Consider the following 24,005-nt stretch of genomic DNA (forward strand, 5'->3'; position numbering starts at 1 on the left):
TAACCCCCTCCTCACCATCTCCCTACACACACCCTTGTAACCCCCTCACCATCTCCCTGCACATACCCTGTACCCCCTCATCATTATCTCCCTACACACCCCTGTAACCCCCTCATCATTATCTCCCTGCACACACCCTGTAATCCCCTTCTCACCATCTCCCTACACACCCCTATAACCCCCTCCTCATCTCCCTACACACCCCTGTAACCCTCTCCTCACCATCTCCCTACACACACCCCTATAACCCCCTAACCATCTCCCTGCACATACCCTGTAACCCCCTCATCATCATCTCCCTACACACATCCCTGTAACCCCCTCCTCGCCATTTCCCTACACACACCCCAGTAACCATCTCTAAACATGGACCAAGAGGCAGTTGTTTGAATGGAATATGGGAACACTGAATGGTTCAAAATTAAGAATGGTGTGTGACAGGGTGGTATTCTTTCTCCATACTTATATGCTGAGCAAGTAAACTGAGAAGCTAGGTTATATGAACAAAAATGTGGCATCAGGATTGGAGGAAGACTCATTAACAACCTGTGATATGCAGATGAAACAAGCTTGCTTGCTGAAAGTCAAGAAGACTGAAACTATTTACTGATGAAGATCAAAGTGTGGAGTCCTGGTATGGCGCTGTGGGTTAATGCGCCAGACTGCAAAGTCAGTTTGAACTGCAAGGTCGGAGGTTCAAGCTCACCACCTGCTCCTTGGAAACCCTACACAGGGTAAGAAACAACTCGACAGCACTTAACAACAACAACATCAAAGAGCACAGCCTTTGGTATAGATTAGATCTCAGTGTAAAGAAAACAAAAATCCTCACCACTGGACCAATAAACAACATTCTTATAGATGGAGAAAAGATTGAAGTTGTCAAGGACGTCATTCTTCTTGAATCAACTATTAACACTCATGGATGCAGCAGTCAAGAAATCAAACGACATATTGCATTGGGCAAATCTGCTGCACAAGATCTTTTTAAAGTGTTAAAGAGCAAAGATGTCAGCTTGAGGACTAAGGTGCATCTGACCCAAGCCATGGTATTTTCAATAACCTCATCTGCATGTGAAAGCTGGACAATGAATAAGGAAGACTGTAGGAAAATTGATGCTTTTGAGTTATGGTGTTAGAGGAGAATATTGAAAGTGTCATGGGCTGCCAAAAGAATCAATAGATCTGTTTTGGAAGAAGTGCAGCCAGAGTGCTCCTTGGAGGCCAGGAGGCCAAACTTCATCTCTCATACTTCAGACATATTGTCAGGAGGGACCAGCTGCTGGAGAAGGATATCATGTTTGGTAATGTGGAGGGTCAGAGAAAAAGAGGAAGACCCCCAACAAGATGAATTGGCAAAGTGACAGCATCAGTGGGCTCAAGCTTGGCCCAAGATCAGGCAGTGTTTCGTTCTGCTGTGCCTAAGATTGCTACAAGTCGGTACTGACTCGATGGCACCTCACAACAACAACCACAATAACAACAACAACCACCTCCTCACCGTCTCCCTGCACACCCCTGTAACAGCCTCCTATTTTCCTACTTCTCTACTAAGTGCTTCCACCATGTATGCATTTTCTTCTTTCAATTATTCCACAAATACTTTCTGAGTGTCTCTAGTGTGTCAGACACTGTTATAAGGACCAGGGCTACAACAGTGGGCAACAAATCCAGTTATACCCTCAATGTTGTTACATTCATATGTGGAAGATAAGAAACACATAGTGAAGAAAATATACAATGTCAAAAGGTGTTACGTGGTTTGCCTACATTGGTCTGGTGAAAGGAGATGGGATAAGATTCTTATGATTCAATAGTTAGTAATTGTTATCATGACTAATTGTGACTGTCACAACTATGAGGGCAGGAATTTTGCAACAAAAAGGGGGAGTAGTTACAGTGCAGGAACAGAGGACCCTAAGACCATCAGTGGAGAAAAGCATGAGTGGAATGTGGGATCCTATCCAGAGAAGCAGCAACACCAGAGATGGAAGCAGGGATGGGGACATGAAGAGAGGGAGCAGCTGAGGACTCTAGATTCATGGAAAGAGAAAGACTGTGTGCTGGCGGCCAGGAGGCAGGCTTGCAGAATGTGCCCTTTGGTTGTGCCTTTTGTTTGCATTCCTGAGTGTTTCTGTGTCCATCCATACCCCTCCCCCCAGAAACTAAACTAAACAAACAACAACAACAACAACAACAAAACAGGGAATAGAAGCAAGTGCCATTGAATAATGATACATTGAGGAGATTTGTAATCACTGTGATGCAATGAGCAATGTAAAACTGATGTTCTCCCATGTAAGCTAGCACTGAAGTCACAATAAAAACTAAAAAAACAAAAACAAAGACAGAGGGACTAGAAGCAAATACCACTAAATGATGATACATGGAGGAGATTGTAATCATTGCAATGAATCAATGAGTATAAGCACTAATGTTCTCCCATGTAAACTAGCATTTAATTGACAATAAAACCTTAAAAAAAATTTGAAAGTTGTTAAGTGGTACCATGTGCCTGTGTGTGAAAGAATAAGGCCTCACAAGTAGAGCTCTCTGGGACCAGAGAGGTCAAGGTTTTCTGAAAGAACAGCTATGAGGTCAGTGTTGCTGGAATGGTGGGAAGGAGGGTAAGGCGAGGAATAGGTGAGAAGAGGCTCTCATAGCTGCTTTGAGGAATGGCTTTTACTCAGAGCCACTGCTGTGTTTTGAGCCGAGGCGTTCCATGGTCTGACATGTGGTCTATCCGGATGAGAGTGGACTGAAAGGGGGAAGGTCTACTCAGCAGGCTCCTGAGGAAATGCCACTGGCTCGGCGCTGATGGGAAATAGTCGGATTCTGTATGTTTTCTGGAGTAGAGTGAACAGGTAGCAACTGAAGAGTGAATTTGCTTTTGCCTGAGTGTGCCACTCACCAGAGGCCCCCCCTGTCCTTAGGACTGAAGCTCAGACGTGGACTACTGCCCAGGGCTTCACAGTCTTCTGCTCCCCTGGGTCCCAGGACCCCAGATTACTCTGGTGCCTGGACTAATACCTACCTTCAGCTCAGACAATGGTCTTCTAAAAGTCTTTCCTGTTACCTTCCCTGTGCCCTGTCAGCATCAACCAGTTCATCCATTGTGTAGTTACAGTCTTGTCACTAGCTGTCTAATAAGAGGCACAAAGTACTTTTTCTAAATGTCTGCAAGGGAAGAATTATTATCCTACATTTTCAGATTGGGGCATGGAGGTTCACCAACATCATGGAACCAGCTCAAGGGCACTTAGCTAGTCGGTAGAGAAATCTGGATTAAATCCAAATACATATGGCTCCAAAGCCTACACCACAGACTGTCATGTAACTTTAAAATCACAGAACCTGGAACACTTAGCTGCACTGGTTGGCTTACAGGTATGCTATCTCTATGGGCTGTGACCACCACTCAACTGTCAGTTTGTCATACTGTGGTGACTTGTGTGTTGTTCCGATGCTAGAAGCTATGTCACCAGAACTTTTATACCAGCAGGGTCACCCATGGTGGACAGCTTTCAGCTGAGCTTCCAGAATAACACAGAGGTGGAAGAAGGAGAGTCAGACTACTTCTGAATGGATAGCCACTGAAAACCTTATGAATAGCAGTGGAACACTATCAGATAGCACCAGAATATTGCCAGATATAGTGTTAGAAGATGAGCCCCTCAGGTTGGAAGGCACTCAAAATACCACTGGGAAAGAGTTGCCTTCTCAAAGTGGAGTTGCAAAGCTTTAGGTACCTTCATTTACTGATGAGGCACAACTCAAAAGAAGGAGAAACAGCTGTAAACATCCATCGACAATGGTGGTGGTGGTGGTTATGTGCCATGGAATCAGTTCTGACTCATAGCAAACCTGAATAAGGTTTCCAAGGCTATAAATCTTTACGGGAGCAGAAAGCCTAGTCTTTCTCCCATGGAACAGCTGGTAGTTTCGAACTGCTGACCTTGAGGTGAGCAAACCAACTCATAATCGTAATGCTACCATAATTCCTTCCATCAACAATAGGAATATGGAATGTATGAAGTATATGAATCTAGGAAAGTTTAAAGTTATCAAAAATGATGTGGAATGCATAAAGACTGATATGCTAGGCATTGTTGTTGTTGTTAAATGCTGTCAGGTTGATTCTGACTCATAGTAACCCTGTACAGAGTTTCCAAGGAGTAACGGTGGGTTTGAACCACAGATCTTGTGGTTCCCAGTCCAGTGTTTCTCCTACAGCACCACACCAGGAGTTCAAGGCATTAGTGAGCTGAAGTGGACTGGTATTGGCCATTTTGAATCTGGCAATTATATAGTTTACTATTCCAGAAATGACAAATGAAAGAGAAATGGTGTCGCTTTGATCATCAAAAAGAGCATTTCAAGATCGATTTTGAAATATAAAACTATCTGTGATAGGATAATATCCATATACCTACAAGGAAGATCAATTAATACCACTATTATTCTTATTTATGCACTAGCCACTAAAGCCAATGATGAAGAAACTGAAGAATTCTACCAACATTGTCTGAAATTGATCAAACATGCAATCAAGATGTATTGATGATTACCGGTGATCGGAATGCAAAGGTTGGAAACAAAGAAGAAAGATCAGAAGTTGGAGAATATGACCTTGGTGATAGAAATGATGCTGGAGATTGCATGATAGAATTTTTTTTTAAGTTTTTTATTGTGAATTATGTGATAGTTTACATGGGATGCAAGGTAGAATTTTGCAAGACCAATGACTTCTTCACTGCAAATACCTTTTTAAACAACATGTAAGGTGGTTATACACATGGAGCCCTGATGGTTATACACATCAGGTAGAATACATAAAAATCAAATTGACTACATCTATGGAAAGAGATGGTGGAAAAGCTCTAAATCATCAGCCAAAACAAGCAAGTTCAGGCTGAAGCTAAAGAAAATTACAAGTACACAAGAGCCAAACTTTGACCATGAACATACCCCAACTGAATTTAGAGATCATCTTAAGAAAAGATTTGATGCATTTGACACAAATGACTGAACTTCAGAAGAGTTGTGTGATGACACCAAGAACATCATACAAATAGAAAGCAAAAGGCCATTAAGAAGACAAGAAAGAAGGAAAAGACTGAAATGAATGTCAGAAGAAACTCTGAAACTTGCTATTCAGCATAGAGATGCTTAAGCAAATGGAAGAAATGAGGCAGTAAAAGAGCAGAGCAGAAAATTTCTAAGGGCAGACTGAGAAGACAAAGTCAAGGATTATAATGAAATGTGCAAAGACCTGGACTTAGAAAGCCAAAGAGGACACATACAGGATTTTCAAGCTGAAGAAAACATGCAAGCCTTGACTTGAAATTTTGAAGGATTCTATGCTTGCTAAAAGATAAGAGGACTTAAAACATTTACTGATGAAGATCAAAGAGCACAGCCTTCAGTATGGATTACATCTCAATGTAAAGAAAACAATAATCCTCACCACTGGACCCAATAAACAACATTCGTATCAACGGAGAAAAGATTGAAGTTGTCAAGGACTCCATTCTTCTTGGATCAACTGTTAACACTCACAGAAGCAGCAGTCAAGAAATCAAATGATATACTGCATTAGGCAAATCTACTGCACAAGACTTTTTAAAGTGTTGAAGAGCAAAGATGTCAGCTTGAGGACTAAGGTGCACCTGACCCAAGCTATGGTATTTTCAATAACCTCATACGGATGTGAAAGGTGGACAGTGAATAAGGAAGACCATAGAATAATTGATGCTTTTGAGTTATGGTGTTGGAGGAGTACTGAAGGTGCCATGGGCTGCCAGACGAACCAATAGATCTGTTTTGGAAGAAGTGCAGCCAGAGTGCTCCTTGGAGGCCAAGATGGCCAAACTTCATCTCTAATACTTCGGACATATTGTCAGGAGGCACCAGTCACTGGAGAAGGATATCATGTTTGGTAAGGTAGAGAGACAGAGAAAAAGAGGAAGACCCTCAGCGAGATGGATTGGCCAAGTGGCAGCATCGATGGACTCAAGCGTGGCAACAGTAGTGAAGTTAGCCCAGGATCGGGCAGTGTTTTGTTCTGCTGTGCATAAGGTAGGTATGGGTCAGTACTGACTCAATGGCACCTAACAACAACAACAACAACAACAACAACAATGCTCTGGTAATGTAGTGGTTACGAGTTAGGCTGCTAACCTCAAGGTCAGCAGTTTGAAACTACCAGTTGTTTCATGGGAGAAAGATGAGGCGTTCTGTTTCTATACAAATTTACAGCCTCAGAAATGCTATACAAGGTTGCTATGAGTTGGAACTGACTCCATGGCCACATCACCACAACCACCATGGGCAAATACTGAATTATGGAGAAAGCATCAAAAGAAGATATAAAGAATACACAGAGTCATTGTACCAAAAAGAAATGCATGATCAACAATTTCAAGTGGTAGCATATGATCAAGAGCCAATGGTATTGAAGGAAGAAGTCCAAGGTACACTGAAGACACTGGCAAAGAATGAGGCTCCAGGAATTGATGGACTACAGATTAAAATCCTTCAACAAAATGATGCAGCAATAAGGCACTTACTCATCTATGCCAAGAAATTAGTTAGAGATCCATATGTGTGCCCATTCCAAAAAGAAGTGACCCAATGGAATGCAGAAATCAGTATTATTAACATCACAACCAAGTAAAATTGTACTAAAGACAATTCAAAAACAGCTCCAACAGTACACTGATGGGAAATGCCAACGGTTCAAACTGGATTCATATGAAGACATGAAAAGAGGGATACGGTTACTGACATCAGATGGATCTTGGCTGAAAGCAGAGAATACCAGAAAGATGTTTATTGTGCTTCAATGACTAGGCAAAGGATTTTGACTGTGTGGATCATGACAAGCTATGTACAACATTACAGAGAATGAGTATTCCAGAACACTTAATTGTGCTCATGAGGAACCTGTACATAGATCAAGAGGAAGTTGTTTAAACAGAACAAAGGGACACTGAATGGTTTAAAATCAGGAAAGTTGTGCGACAGGGTTGTATTCTTTCATCATACTTGTTCAATTTGTATGCTGAGCAACTAATTTGCGAAGTTCGATTATATTAAGCAGAATGTGGCATCAAAATTGGCAGCAAGCTCATTAATAACTTGCTATACGCAGATGATACAATTTGCTTGCTGAAAGCAAAGAGAACTTAAAATATTTATTGATGAAGATAAAAGACCACAGTTTTCGGTATGGGTTGCACCTCAATGTAAAGAAAACAAAAATTCTCACAACTGGACCAATAAATATCATCATGATAAATAAAGGACTGAAGCTGTCAAAGACTACAGTTTGCTTGAATCCACTATCAACACTCATAGAAGCAACAGTTAAGAAATCAAACCATGTATTGCATTAGACAAATCTGCCTCACAGGGACTCTTTAACATAGCAGTTTGAGACCTAAAGTGTGCCCGACCTAAGCCATGGTATTTTCAATAGCTTCATATGCATGCGAAAGTTGGGCAGTGAATAAGGAAAATGGCAGAAGAATGGATGCATTTGAATTATGCTGTTGGAGAAGAACATGGACTGATAAGAAAACAACCAAATCTGTGTTGGAAGAAGTGCAGTCAGCATGCTCCCTAGAAACCAGGATGGTGAAACTTCCTCTCATACTTCGGATGTTATCAGGAGGGATCAATCCCTGGAGAAGGACTTCTTGCTAGGTAAAGCGGAGGGTCAATGAGAAAGAGGAAGAGCCCCCCAGAGAGCTGGACTAGCAGCAACGGCAGCAATGGGCTCAAGCTTGATGATTGTGAGGATGGTGAAGGACAAGGTAGTGTTTCATTCTGTTTTGCACAATGTCACAATGAGTCCGAACCAACTTGACGGCCCCTAACAACAATAACAATGGGCTGTGGGCTACTCGAAAGTCTAGTGAAGAAGGATTTCCCAATAAATGTTTACAAAGGGTCAAAATCCAGGCATTCAAGGCCATATAGAGGCCACAGACACCTTTGATATTTCACATTTTAAATTATGGCTCTTGCCGCTCTTCCCTAACTTTAATTAATACATTTGAGAATACAAGCAAATAGGTAAAGACATCTGGTAATTTTATATAGTGGTTACTCAAAAAATCGAACTCACTGTCACCAAGTGCAATCAGAACTCTGAAACGAAGATTCTGAGATTAAATCTTTACAGGAGCAGACATTTCATCTTTCTTCTGAAGAGCAGCTGGTGGGTGTGAACTGCTAATTGTGGTTACCAGCCCAGTGCTTACCCTCAGTGATACCAAGGCTCCTTATATAATGTTGTTGTTGTTACGTGCCATCGAGTTGGTTCCAACTCATAAAGACCCCGCATAGGCTCCGCAAGGAGCGGCCGGCAAGCTTGAACTACAAACCTTGCTGTTCAAAGCAACCTTGCAGTCCAGTGCCACACCAGCGTCACACCAGACTTAGTAGGTGCATAAAAAGGAAAAGATGATGTAACGGAATGTACTTGGAGGTGGAAAAAGGATGCTGCTGGGGTGGTCTCTCTGAAACCTGAAAAGGAACATATAATGTGAAGATTTTGGAAGAGATCATCCCAGGTAGAGAACAGTAAGTGCAAAGGTCCTGAGGCCGGTTATGTCCTTGATGAATCTGAGACACAGAAAGCAGCCAATGTGGAAGAGCAGGTGGAGCTAGTGGGGTGAGCAGTAGAGAACAAGGCCAGAGAGGTGAGCAGGGCAGCTGACACAAGGCTTTATTTAAGCCATGGTGAAGGTTTAGATGGGACTGTGGGAAGTCCTGGAGAGTCCTCATCTTGAAAAAGACATGATCTGATGCACGTTTTATGGCAATGAGCATAAACACATGCATGCTCAATCCTCAGTTTGGGGTCTAAGAATCTCTGCTATGGAGTCCAGCTCTGGAATGTGTACGGTAAAGTGGAACAAAACGATCTCTCTTTGCTATTTGCTTTACTCTCTTCATCTGCTTCACCTCCTTACTTCTCTGGGCAGTTTTGGATCATAACCAGAAAATGGCAGGTGATACCTCACAAACAAAGAACAAGTCTTCTCTATTTTCTTCAAAAACAAGTCTCTGAAGCTCCTGTCAGTCTAATCATATCTCCAGTGCTAGGGGTCCCATCTAGTCGATCTCACTGTATAAAGGAGACAAGTAAACTAGCTTATGTGATGCAATCTTTTCAGTTCTCCAGTGGAGCCTGGCAGCGTAGTGGATTATGAGCTGGCTGCTAACTGCAGGTTAGCAATTCAAATCCACCAGTGGCTCCTTGGGAGAAAGATGAGGCTTTCTACTCCTGTAAAGATTTATAGCCCCAGAAACCCTGCACAGGGTCACTATGAATTGGTACCAGCTTGATGGCACACAAAAACCACCACACGTAAAGACAGTCCCTGAGTGGTACATATAGGCAATGTGCTTGACTGCTAACCTAAGGGTTGGAGGTTTAGTCTGCCCATAGGTACCTCAGAAGAAAGGTCTGGTGATCTCCTTCCGGAAACCAGCCACTCTATGAAGCACAGTTTTACTCTGATGCACATGGGGTCTCCATGAGTTGGAATCAACTTAACGACAACTAGTTCTTTTAGTGAAGACAAGCATAAGATTCAGCCTAGCAACTAATTTTAACTTAGAACTTTTTTTTTTTTTTTCTGTCAGTATTTCTTGCTTTTTAACATCTACCTAAAAACCTTCTGTTTAAGTTCATTTCTTCTTCTGCCTTTTGAGTAAAAGAATAGCTGGTGACCATCTTCCATGGAACAAGTCTTCCATGGACTTAGGCATCATTATTAAATTATCTCTCTATTTTAAAGACATGGAACAACCTATTTTTGGCATTTCCTAGGCAATAGTGCAGTCATATCTGTGTGTAGAATTGGATTCTCAACAGCACTTCTGTCTGTGTGTGAATGGGCCCACACTGCTTCCTCAGGAGAACTCTGTCCCTGCTCATAGCAATCTATGGCAGGCCTCCAAAGGAGGTGGGTGGCCTGTGTCCTTGTCAGAATCCTTGGGAATCTTTTAAAAGATGCCAACACACAGCTCAGCTTGGCAGAGTCCTGGGACATGTGGCTCTTGCGCCGTATCAGCGACATGGAACAGCTGTGCTCCACACACTAGGCTGGGAATAAAAGAAACAGGCTCACTCCCACTTACTCCCAAAAATTCAGCTGAGAGAAAGCAGTCAGGAGAGGTTATCTGAAGAACACTTCTCCCTATGGGAGCTGAAGCCCAGGACTCCCTCTCGGCTGTGATTTCCTGAACTCTACATGGCTGTGTACCCTCGGTTGTGTTTCTGGGCAATCAGAAATGCCTGTGGACGGCCTGTACTTACTCTAGAGCACAGCTCAGGACATTCTGTGGACTTGAGAAGTGCGGGACATCTTTCCCAGGACATCTCTCCCAAAAATATTTTTGTCTCACAGACTCCAAATCATGTTATTGGTAATTTTTCCTTTTTCTTTTTGAGGTGAAAGAACTCAAGGCCAATAATCTGGTCCATTCTGAAATGGTGCTGTCCAGCAGAACTTTCTGTGATGATGGAAATGTTCTACATTGTCACTGAACAATATGCTAGCCGCTAGCACTTGAAATGTGGCTATTGTAACAGAGGAATGGCATTTTCAATGTTATTCCATTTTAATTAATTTAAATATAACTATAATCACCACTTGACTGTCAGCTTGTTGTATTGCAGTGGCTTGGGTGTTGCTGTGCTGCTGGAAGCTACGCAACTGGCATTTTAAACACCAGCAGCGTTACCCACAGTGGACAGGCTTCAGCAGAACTTCCAGACTAAGATAGACTAGGGAAAGGCGAGGCAGGCTACTTCTGAACAGTTAGCCACTGAAAATTTCATGAATAGCAGTGGAAGAGTGTCAGATATAGTGCCAGAAGATGAGGCCCTTAGGTTGGAAGATACTCCAATACTCCAAACACTACTGGGAAAGAGCTGCATCCTTCAAGGAGAGTGGACTTTAATGATGTGAATGGAGCAAAATTCTCAGGATCTTCATTTGCTGATGAGGCACTACTTAACATGAGAAGAAACAGCTGCAAATATGTATTAATTATCAGAATGTGAACTCTATGAAGTATGAAATCTAGGAAAATAAAAAAATCACATGGAACACATAAAGATCAATATCCTAGGCATTAGTGCACTGAAATAGACTGGTACTGGCCATTATAAATAAGACAATTATATAATTAACTATGCTGGGACTAACTGGAAAAATGAGGAAGTAAAAGAGTTCACAGAAATTCTTAAAGGGCAGCTCAAGGAGACAAAGCCAAGCATTATAATGAAATGGGCAAAGACCTGGAGTTAGAAAACCAAAGGGAAGCACACACTCAGCATTTCTCAAGCTGAAAGAACTGAGAAAAAATTCAAGCCTCTAATTGAAATACTGAAGGATTCTGTGGACAAAATATTGAAATGACACAGACAGCATTGAAAAGATGGAAGAAATACAGAGTCACTTCACTAAAAAGAACAGTCAACGCTCAGTCATTTCAAGAGGTAGCATATGATCAAGAACCAATGGTACTCAAGGAAGAAGTTCAAGTTGCACTAAAGTCATTGGCGAAAAACAAGGTTCCAGGAATTTGTGGAAAACAAACTGAAGTCTTTCAACAAACTGCTGCAGGGCTAGAGACTTTTACTCGTCGATGCCAAGAAATTTGAAAGACCTGGCCAACTAATTGGAAGAGATTCATATCTGTGCCTCTTTGGCAAACCAATTGGAAGCCATTGATATCTGTGCCCCTCCCAAAGAAAGGAAGGTAAAAAATGAGGAAATCATTGAATAGGATCATTAATATCACACATAAGTAAAATTCTGCTGAAGAGAATTCATAAAGGTTTCAGCAATACATTGACAAGGGGCTGCCAGAATTTCAAGCAGGATTCGCAAGAGGACAGGGTACAAGGGATAGCACTACTGACAATAGATGGATCTTGGCTGTAAGGAGAGAATGTCAGAAAGCTGTTTACTTGTGCTTTATTGAATAGGTAAACACACTTGACTGTGTACATTATAACAAACCATGGATAACACTGCAAAGAATAGGTATTCCAGAACACTTCATTGTGCTCACGAGGCACCTGTAAATAATGATAATGGTGGACGTTGTTGCTGTCCAGTCAGTTCTGACTCACAGTGACCCTATATAGGGCTTCCAAGGAGTGGCTGGTAGGTTTGAACTGCCAATCTTGTGGTTAGTGGTCCAGTGCGGATCCTACAAGCGCTATATACCAGGACTACATAACAGAAAAGATAGCACAGTTATAAGCACACATCTTGTGAACAGACATTTCCCCCTTTCCTGTGGCCGGCAAATTTATGTTCATTTTAGGTAATGTACTGCTTCTGGACCTGGCTGCTACTTATACACTTTTCAACTTGTGAAAATTCACTCAGCTGCACACTTATGCAATTCTCTGTATGTCTCTTCATATTATCTTCAATAAAATGTAAATAATCTATGGACTCCTGGAGTGGCACTGTAGGATCAGCACTGGACTGTGAACCACAAGGTCGGCAGTTCAAACCCACCAGCCATTCCTCAGGAACCTATACAGGGTTGCTAAGAATCAGGATCAACTGAATGGCATTTAGCAACAACATTAGATTATCTTCAATAAAATGTAAATATTATATAAAGAACATAGAGTGTGTTCAAGGTAAATGTTAATTAGATTCTAGGGGGTGCAGTTATTGTTGCTATGCTGTCAAGTCGGTTCCCACTCATAGCAATACTGAGTAGGGTTTCCAAGGAGCGGCTGGTAAGACAGACTCATAAAACAGTCCTTGACTCTGGAAAGCTGCATTTAGTATCAACAAGCATTGCTTCACATTTCTATGATGCCTTTTCCTGAGGGGTCTCGGATGGTTGATGCCAGCAATCTCCCTCCCTTCTCCCACCTTTTTCCTCTGCAAGACCCTGCCCAAAAAGGAGAAATGATTTCCATCTTGCCAGAGCTCCATAAAACACCCTTCCAAATTCTAATAATGGGGTGAATAGCTCCCAGAGAACAACAACCTGGTCTGTGTCTAGAGAAATTAAAGAGGAGGCCCCAGAAATATGAGTGTAATGGGCAGGGCTAGGAAGTCAATCAAATTCAATCTGGATTTTAAGAAAACTATACAACCAAGATTTTCTTCAATGCATAACTGCACTCATCTAAGCAGATGCACAATATGGAAATAATAATAATAAGGGACCATAGCTATATTCCTACCTATTTTTAGTTTGCCTTTCATGTGACAGAGTAGTTAGTATGCTCATGTTAGGGTGCAGAGGACAAGTCTTCATCTCAGGTAACTTTCTGCTGCTTGATCAAGGTGCAGTCTACACAAATGTGAAAAATTTGTAAGCAGTACCTAAACAGATACAGTTGAAAATGGAAATACACCCGGAGAAGGCACTGGCTCTATTGCACACTTCCCCCACAATGACCCAAATATTTAAATTTTGCCAAAGACAGAAACATAAGCTCTTTAATTTTAATAGGGACTTTAAAAGATGGCAGTGTGTATGTCTCATGCTAGAGCACTAATAATACCCTGGTCAAATGGTCATTCTCAAGAATCATAAAGAGGCTGATAATTTCTGACCACATTAATTCAATTCCTAGACATAGTACAACTTTAAACAAAGACTACACTCTTGAGTCTCAAGATACCTTTTTTTTAAATTTCAAAAGCCTGCACCTGTACAGATTGTATAATCATTTAAATTTGTGACTGTTTTTTGAAATAATCTTTCAATGGTTGCTTTGAGAGGCGCTCAGGCCAGACTTTCCTATTTCGTTCTTTCATTTACATTATTACAGGGATCAAGAGAGAAAAGTACTCTAACTATGGCAGCACTTCAGAAACAATCACAGTCTTATTGGATTGTTGTTTTGTATAACTTAAGTACTTTGCATGTCATTAACTTTTACTTGGTGCAACTTATTCTATTTTGCATAAAGAACAGGCAGTCTTCAAAGACAGGATAAACTTCACCCACATTTCCAAAGGGATTATAGAGCAAATGCTAGTGTTCAATGTTCTGAGCAATATTATTGAGCTTATCTGTATTGTCTTAAGGGGAAATCAGGAAACTAGCTGCCTTCCTCTCAGTAGTTAGGAGTCCCTGGGTACTGCAAATGGCTGCTAACAGAAAGGATGGAGGTTTGAATCCATCCAGAGACGCTTCTGTGATACATTCCTGAAAACTAACCATTGGATACCTCATGAAGCACAACTTTACTCTGAACCAGGCCTTTGTTCCTGTGCCTTCTGGTTCAATCCCCTGGTGAGAATTTCCATTTCCATCCCAGAAACAGTGAATCAGATCCTACATTTTAACAAGATTCCAGATGAATCTTTTAGACTCTGGGGTAATTCTTATGTGTTCATGTTGTTATGTTAAGTGCCCGTGAGGAAATTCACACTCACAGTGGCCCTCTATAGGATTTCCCAGGTGTTACATCTTCTCAGGAGCAGAAAGCCTCGTTTTTCTCCCTCAGAGCTGCTGGTGGGCTCGAACCATGGACTTGTGCTTACCACATGTAGTGCTTATCACATGGAGCTACCACGTTCCTATGTGTACATGTTGTTGTTAAATGCCATCAAACTCGGTTCCGACCAAAATGACCCTGTACAGGGTTTCTGAGGAGCGGCTGGAGAGCTTGAACTACGGACCTTGTAGTTCAAACCACTTTGTAGCCTGCGCATTAACCCACAGCGCCACATCAGGACTCCTATGTGTACATGTTGTTGTTGTTGTTAAGTGCCGTCGAGTCGGTTCCGACCCATAGCGACCCTGTACAGGGTTTCCAAGGGTGTAAATCCTTACAGGAGTAGAAAGCCTCATCTTTCTCCCGCAGAGCGGCTGGTAGTTTCGAACCGCTGACCTTAAGGTTTGCAGCCCGATTCGTAACCACTACGCTACCAGAGCTCCTTAAGATACTGTTAAAATGTAGATTCTAACTCAGGAATATCTGTGCCAGCTCAGATGCAACTCTCAGTCAGGGTTGAACCGGAGTGAGCCAGTTAAGGGCTCTGCTCAGAACGGCTGGGGTCACCATGAGTTGGCACTGGATGGCAACTGGGTAAGGAGTAAATATCTCAAGGTGACCTTTCTGACTTGAGTCATGTGGCTTAGTTGTATGTCAGACATTTGCCAAATTCTTACTCCATTCCAGCATACACAGGTTATAGTCTAAGTGTTTAATGTCCACATAAACGAAACCTGTGAAACTTTATACCTATGATTCAAGTAACCTTACTCTGCATCTTTGTGTGGCACTGTACGATCAGCACTGGACTGTGAACCACAAGGTTGGCAGTTCAAACCCACCAACCCTATACACAGTTGCTGTGAGTCAGAACTGACTTGACAGCACTTAACAACAACAACATGTCCCCTAATTCACTATCAGCTTTCTCCTTTCAGGTAGCCAAATGTGAAAACCGAGGAAGCAGATGCTTTTCAGAAGCAACAAGAGAAAAAAGTCCCATACTTTTGGAGGTGGTTTACTTGTTAGTTCGCTAAAGTATTTATCAGGAAAGTACTTACCAGGAAGCACTAGGGATTGCTCTGGTAGGTAGCGTAGTGGTTATGAATCGTGCTGCTAACCTCAAGGTCAGCAATTTGAAACTACCAGCTGTTCCGCAGGAGAAAGATGAGGTGTTCTGCTCCTGTAAAGATCTGCAGCCTCGGAAACGCTATGCAGGGTTACTATGAGTTGGAACCAACTCCACGGTACTTAACAACAACAACAACTAGGGATTGCTATTGCTCTTACTAGTCATTGAACTAGCCCAACTCATAGTGACCCTATACACAGTGGAATAAAGCACTGCCTGGTCCTGCACTATTCCCATGATTGCTTGTGGATCCATAGGGTTTTCATTGGTTGATTTCCAGCAGTAGATCACCAGGTCTTTCTTCCTAGTCTCTCTTAGTCTGGAAGCTCCAATAAAACCTGTTCAGCATTCCCATCACACATGCTTCCATGGACAGAGGAATAGTGGTGGTGCGTGCTGTGCACTGGCATGGAACTGAACTGGGGTCTACCACAAAAATTCTACTACTAAATCACCACTGCCCCACAGGCCAGGAGTAAGACGTTCTTAAATGTATAGGCTGCATTTTGGAGCTCCGAGTATATCAGTGCTCTCTAAAAAGTCTGGGGCAACCATTGGAAGTGTGGGAGGAGAAAAGGGCCAAGACACTCATCATAGAAGGGGCAGTATAGTAAGTATCTATTTCCTTAAAATGTACTTCACTCAACTCCTGGTGTGGTGCTATAGGATAAGTACTGGACTGCTAACCTCAGGGTCATCAGTTCAAATCCACTATCACTCCTTGGAATCCTTATGTTGTCATTGTTGTTAAGTGCCGTCAAGTCAGTTCCGACCCATAGCGACCTTGTATAGGGTGTCCGAGGAGTGATTGGTGAACTTGTACCGCTGACCTTGCAGTTCAAGCGGCTTTGCAGTTTGGCGCATTAACCCACAGTGCCACACCAGGAAACCTTATACAGGGTCACTATGAGACAGAACCGATTTGAAAGCACTTAACAAGGAGCTCTTGGTAGCGTAGTGGTTACGAATCGGGCTGCGAACCTTAAGGTCAGCGGTTCGAAACTACCAGCTGCTCCGCGGGAGAAAGATCAGGCTTTCTACTTCAGTAAAGATTTACACCCCCGGAAACCCTGTACAGGGTCGCTATGGGTCGGAACCGACTCGACGGCACTTAACAACAACAACAACAACAAGGAGCTCTGGTAGCGGAGTGGTTACGAATCGGGCTGCAAACCTCAAGGTCAGCGGTTCGAACTACCAGCGGTTCCGCGGGAGAAAAATGAGGCGGTCTGCTCCCGTAAAGATTTACAACCTCGGAAACCCTGTACTGGGTCGCTATGGGTCGAAATCGACTCGACAGCACTTAACAACAACAATAGCCCTAATGAAACCAGAAACTCCACAGGCATCTTACCCCTTACAATGTTGATGAGGAAGTCACTTTTAATGTGACCCCATAATGTAAACAACCTATGCCCAACAGCTGCCAATGCCAGGTGGAAAGCAGGGGAGGTACAGAGAAGAAGAGAACAGACACCTTGTCAGTTGAAGGCCAACACATTTCACAGTTTTCAAGTCGATGAGTTTTCCTGACATTCCTCTGAAGAAGTTACAGCTATACAGCTAATGTGTGAGATTCAGAAATCTTTAATACCCAAGTTCCCCAGACAGCTAGTCCATGTGAAATCCCCAGAAGCCAGGGAGGAACTGGGAGTGACTCGGCAGAAGGTACGGCCTGACAGTTCATTAAGAAGACCCAGCGGAGCCCTTGGCTGTCTCCTTTAGACAGTGGGGACAACTTGGTCTAGGGCTCACAGGGCACAGGGTCATGGATCTTCTCTGCTTTTTCACGGCCAAACCAATGGACTCGTTCTTCTGTTTTCTAAAACAGACAGGGCAACAGACAGACAGACGGACAGTGCCCACAAAGTACCTGCAGAAGGATCTTGTTTCCATCGTGGTCCTCCGTCTGCCACCGGCCCTCACTGATGGGGCTGCAGGGGTTCGGCAGGAGAGGCACAAGCTCGCCAATGTCCCGGACGCGGAACTCCAGTACGGAGGAGTCGGTGGGGACTGGCGTCTGGTCGCAGGGTAGTCTTTTCAGAGAGAACTGGACATCCACATCAAGATTGGAGAAGATGGGGAAGATGCAGAAGTCCGTTTTCCTCTGGCTGGGGCTCCGCCTGAGAATCAGCTCATAGAACTTGAGGATGTCGGTGTAGTTCTCATGGCGGCAGTAGATGGTGAAGCGCACGATTTCCTTGCCGTAGTGCACGGGCCGGATAGCCCAGAGCGGGGTCCCCGGAGCCAGGGTGAAGAAGTCCTGGCTGCAGGGCAGGTAGGGCAGGAAGCGGCCGTGCACGCGCTCCGTGTGGTGGAAGTGCCAGGGCGGCCGCTGCAGTGTGCCGTGCAGCTGCAGGATCTGCTCCTCTCCGTACTCCTCCTGCAGGAAGAGAACCACCGCCAGGGCCGGCTGCGCAGCTTTCGGGACCTTCTTCCGCCTCCGACAAGCCCTCCTCTCAGAGACTCGGAAGAGCTGGAGGTCTGGGTGAATCCAAGCCAAGACCTTGCCAATGGCCTCCTGCAGGTGCTGGGATTCTCCCGGGTCTGCTATTATGTGGATGCTGACCAGGAACGGGTCCTGAGCCTCTTCCACAGAGAGATCACCTGGAAACAACAAATTGTGGCATGAAGGTGTGCAGTAGTGGTGCGCTGGCTGGCCTGGCAGGAAGACATACTGATTTCTCCCTATTTGGCTCCAAAATCGCTGTGGTATTCTGGCCCCAGGTACAACCTAGGACCTCTCTAGCAGGGCAAGACTAAAGAATGCATAAACGGTGCCCAAGCTGGACAATGTTCAGAAAATCTTGCTCCTGTATATTTCATCAGCGGTGTGTACTTTCTTATTAGGCCACAGAAAGTCAAGTCTACTGATTTGATCCTGCAAACAGGCAGTGAGAGTAAATGCCATGGCCTCAAGTTCACACCGTTTAAATGAAGGAGCAAGGTTTCCAAAGAAAGACTAGGGAGAAAGGGCTGATGGTGGACTTGGGAAAATCAGCCAATGGAAACCTGTGGGCCATAATTTTCAGTATGCCGTGGACCACGAGGATGGCACAAGACTAGCGTGTGTCCTTCAGTCGTGCATAAAGACACCCACTCAACAGCACACCCCGGACCACTGCGCTCCACAAGTTTGTTTACCTCATTGGTTTACTTTGCTCATTAATTTAACAGGCACTTATGGAATCCTTCCTACATGTCCAACACTATGCTAGGTGAATGAGAAAGTGCTTGCCCTTCTGGAGTGAGGATCCTGTTGACAAGCAGTACCTACCTCCTATAGGGGTGGATGAATAACCCCACTAGAGCTTACTTCTATGGAAGTTGGGGCTGGAGTTGGAGAGGGGTCTAGGAGGCCACCACTGCCCAACAGATGCTGCCTTTTAGTCCCCTCTTTGGGTCAAGTCCACTCAGAAGGCCACAGTCCCTGAATAGCTCAGACCCTCCCTACATTGTCTAGCAGGACCCCTGGGAACATCAAATCCCATCTGAAGCAGTTTCATTCAATGCTTTCACTTGGGAGTGAAACCACGTGCTGGCCACACTGGCATCTTTCAAATTCAGAAAATTACATCCCATAAAAAGGAGCCCTGGTGGATTATACATTGAGCTGCTGACTACAACATCAGTAGCTTAAATCCACCAGCAGCTCATTGGGAGAAAAGGCGAGGCTGTCTGCTCCTGTAAAGATTTACAGTCTCAGGAACTCTTGGGAGCAGTTCTACTTTGTGGAGTCATTGTGAGTCGGCAATGGGTATATCTGATCAAAGGCTTGCTCTTTTAGACAATGCATATATTTGTATTTATATAAACAATTTTATGACTAATTTGAGGGTCATCAGGAGATCTATATGTAAATTGTGAATTTGGGGGCTAGCTTCCTTGAGAATAGAGCTGCTTCTACACATGTGCCTAACAGTGCCCAAAGAGTACTAGGAATAGGGTAAACACATGGCCAATTACATACGAGAAGCATGGTGTGCTTTTAGGAACCATAACCTCAGTCAGCCTTCAGGATGGTAGGTCATTGTTTTTGTTGTAGGTAAACATGACATCCCAAATGGGTTGGTGCTCCTGCAATAACATGATTTAATTCTGTTGGCTCAAACCCTGTCTGATTTTCATCCCAACTCTGTATCTCATGTGTGAAGTTAGCTGTGTGTTACTGCCTTCTATCTATTTCTCATACTTCTTGAGCAATCAGTATATACCAAGCGATGGGGTTATCACTGGTTGGTGGTTATGTACCGAGTTGGTTCTGACTCATAATGACCCTGTATTGGGTTTCTGAGGCTGTAAATCTTTACGGGAACAAACAGTCTCACCCTTCTCCCACACAGTGACTGCAGTTTCGAATTGATAGTACCACTGTGTATTCTAGGTGTCTGCTTGCATAGACTCTGGCGTGAAAAATTTTCAGTAGCTTCTAAAGATGATTTAGCAAGGAAACACATACGCAAAAAAATTGAAATTCAGTCTGATATATGCCTATATTGCATCTTTGTTGTTGTTAAGAGCTGTCAGGTTGGTTCCCACCAGTAGCGACCTTGAATAGGGTTTCCAAGGAGCGACTGGTGAGCTTGAACTGCCGACCTTGTGGTTCAAACTGACTTTGCAGTCCAGTGCATGAACCCACAGTGCCACCGGCAGGGTTTAAATTTCAAAGTGCACACAAATTAAAAATTACATGTAAACACTATGACCACTGAAAGTCCCTTGAATCACCAATGAAGTACCAGTGGTATGGACTTACAACACAGCCAGACTGCTGTTTCTTGGATCGAATAGCAGCTGAGATGAATGGCTTGCACCTTTAAACACTAACCAGCACTCAACAGGCCAAGATGCAGACAGGAGCTTACAGGATCTCAAGAGGGCTCCGCAGCCAAGGATGACAAAGTACGCAGTCATGATCACTGAGTTAAATGGTGGGAGGAGTTGTTTCAATTGTCCTCCTTCACTTCTTCTTTCTTTCTGAATGAACATATCTCCCCAGATTTGTATGCATTAAATACAAGCACAGTGCTATTTCAGTATGCTGCTAGATGACAGAGTAAAGAGCAAACTCTCTCTTTCCAGGGTTTCTAAGAATGCTTTCTAGAGAAGGTAGCAAGTGAGCAGGTCTCGAAGGGCAAACAACATCTCAACGCTAACCACCTAAACTGTGGGGGGATCACTGCAGAGAGACAGAAGCTGTTTACGAAGGTGCAGAACTGTACACAAACAAGTACATGTGTAAGGAGGGGGGTTTGAGTAATTTCTGACACATGCTACCAGAGGCTGCTGGAAAAATGCATTAAAGCCAAGAATGGGCAAACCTACCCCCAGTCATCATGTGGATTCTGACTCATAATCACCCTGTATAGGGTTTCAGAAGCTGTAAATCTTTATGGGAGCAGAAAGCCTCCTCTTTTTCCCTTGCAGCGGCTTGTGGATTTCAACTGCCGACTCTGCGGTTAACAGTCTAGTGCCTATCCTACAGTGCTATCAGAGCTCCTGATACGGGGCAAAGGGAGGTTAAATAAATGGCTTGGTTAAGCTGGGAGGAGGTTAGGCTATAAGCAAAGTAAGGAACTAGAAGACTAGTGAAAAGTCCAGAAGAGAGACAAGAAGGACTTGGGTTTTAGCAGTTTGCATCATAGGCCCTAGTTCTTTATCCCAACCTAATCTTGATATAGTCTTTAAATTCAGATGTAGCTGTTGTTAAGTGCCGTAAAATCGGTTTGACTCATAACGAACCTGTATAGGGTTTCCAAGGAGATGCTGGTGAGTTTGAACTGCCAATTTTGTGGTTCAAACCGACCTTGAGGTCAAGTGCTTACCCTATGGTGCCACACCAAAGTTGTATTTTGGCTCTCATGGACTGAAGTTTTTTCAGCTTCAACTTGAACTTGCATATGAACAATTGGTAGTTTGTTCCACAACTGGCCCCTGGCTTTGTTCTGACTGGTGGCATTGAGCTTCTCAAGCATCTCCTCTTAAGGATGTGGTGGATTTGATTCCTGTGTATCTGTTGAGGTTCATGTGTATAGTCACTTTTTGTGTTGTTGAAAAATGGGATCTGCAATGAGTAAGTTGTTGGTCTTACAAAATTCTATCATGCGATCTCTGGTATTTCTCTCACCAAGGCTGTGTTTTCCAGCTGCCAATTCTGCTTCATTTCCAACTTTTGCATTCCAATTGCCAGTAATTAAAAATGCATCCTCACCACATATTTGATCAATTTCAGACTGCAGAACTTGGTAAAAATTGTCAACTTCTTTATCTTTGGTATTCAGTGGTTGGTGCATAAATTTGAATCCTAATCGTATTGACTCATCTCCCTTATAGGTGTGTTGACAGGATATACCTTCGCACTGACAGTGATGTACTTTAGGAGTGATTTTGACAATGAACATGATGCCATTCCTCTTCAATTTGTCAATGCCAGCATTGTAGACAACATGATTATCTGATTCAAAGTGGCCAACATCAGCTCATTTCAGCTCACTAATGCCAAGGATATCAATCACTATGCATTTCATTTCATTATTACAACTTCCAATTCAATTTGAACCACAAGGTTGGTGGTTCAGGCTCACCAGCCCGCCAGCTGCTCCTTAGAAACACTATGGAAATTCTTAAAAACTGGGTCGCTATGAATTGGAATCGACTCAATGGCACTTAACACCAACACAAATACTTCATACAGAGTCCTAGTGTGGCACTGTAGGATAAGGACTGGACTGTAAAGGTTGAACAGTTGAACTATAAGGTCAGTGGTTCAAACTCACCAACCGCTCATCAGAAACCCTATACAGGGTCACTATGAGTGACTCAAAGGCACCTAACAACAACAACATACTTCATACATTCTACATATGATTATTAACAGATGTTTGCCACTGTTTCGTCTCATTTTGAGTTGTGCCCCATCAGCAAATGAAGGTCCGGAAAGTTTTGCTTCATCCATGTCATTAGGATTAACTGTACTTTGAGGAGGCAGCTCTTTCCTTCCCTAGTAGTATTTTGAGTGCCTTCCAGTCTGAGACACTTTATCAGACAATTTCATCTTCAGGCACTTTATCAGGCAATGTTCTGCTACTCATCATCTTTTCAGTGGCCAACTTTTTCAGAAGTAGACTGCCAAGTCATTCTTCCTAGTCTGTGTTTGTGTGTAAGTTCTATTGAAATCTGTCCACCATGGGTGACCCTGCTGGCATTTAAAATACTGCTGGCATGGCTCCCAGCATCGCAGCAATACACAAGCCACCACAGTACAGCACACTGAGAGGGGAGTGCTGGATTCATTATATACACCACAGCAGTTCCCAGTAGGTCCTTTTACTTTTGTCACACTGGGTACGCTTCGATGTTAACCTCCCATTACCAAAAATAGCAGGGTCTGCTATCTAGCAGGAGTTCTGATGTGGCGCTGTATGATATGCATTGGAATACAAGGACAGTTTGAACCATATAGCTGGTGGTTCAAATCCATCAGTGGCTCAACAGAAACCCTCTAACAGGGTTACTATGAGTCAGAACCCACCACTTGTCTGTCAGTTTGTCATACTGTGGTGACTTGTGTGTTCCTGCAATTCTGGAAGCTATGCCACAGGTATTTTGAACACCAGCAGGGCCACCCATGGTGGACAGGTTTCAGATGAGCTTCCAGAGGAAGACAGACTAAGAAGGAGAGATGGACTACTTCCAAATATTTAGTCACTGAAAACCTTATGAGTAATAGTGTAACACTGTCAGAGATAGTGCTGGAAGATGAGCCTCTCAGGTTGGAAGGCACTAAAAATGTGACTGGGGAAGAGCTGTCTCCTCAAAGTAGAGTAGACGGTGATGACACAAATGGAGTAAAGCCCTCGGGACCTTCATTTGCTGATGGAGCACAAGTCAAAATGAAGAAAAACAGCTGTAAGCATCCATTAATAATCAGAACATGGAATGTACGAATTATGAATCTAGGAAAACTGAAATTGTTAAAAATGAAATAGAACGCACAAACATCGATATCCTAGGCATTAGCAAGTTGAAACGGACTGGTATTGATAATTTTGAACCTGCCAATTACATGGTTTACTATGCCAGGAATGACAAATTGAACATATCATCATCAAAAAGAACTTATCAAGATCTGTCATTCAGTACAACACTGTGTCTGATAGGATAATATCCATATGCCTACAACGTAACTAAATAAATAACAATATTATACATATTTGAAGGAGCTCTGGTAGCGTAGTGGTTACGAATCGGGCTGCGAACCTTAATGTCAGCGGTTCGAAACTACCAGCTGCTCCGCGGGAGAAAGATGAGGCTTTCTACTCCCGTAAAGATTTACACCCTCGGAAACCCTGTACAGGGTCGCTA

General features: G+C 43.3%; 1 protein-coding gene across 1 annotated transcript in view; it reads right to left on the minus strand.

The window, feature by feature from the left end:
* LOC102839285 (protein FAM124A-like) overlaps positions 1 to 24,005 on the minus strand; it is a 131,385-nt gene that overhangs the window by 52,855 nt on the left and 54,525 nt on the right. The window contains exon 3 of the mRNA XM_006874149.1: positions 17,515 to 18,248. Within this exon, the coding sequence (XP_006874211.1) occupies positions 17,515 to 18,248 (734 nt within the window). The remainder of the gene's footprint in view (positions 1 to 17,514; positions 18,249 to 24,005) is intronic.

This window comes from Chrysochloris asiatica, unplaced genomic scaffold, assembly GCF_000296735.1.
Source record: "Chrysochloris asiatica unplaced genomic scaffold, ChrAsi1.0 scaffold00263, whole genome shotgun sequence".
NCBI lineage: Eukaryota > Metazoa > Chordata > Mammalia > Afrosoricida > Chrysochloridae > Chrysochloris > Chrysochloris asiatica.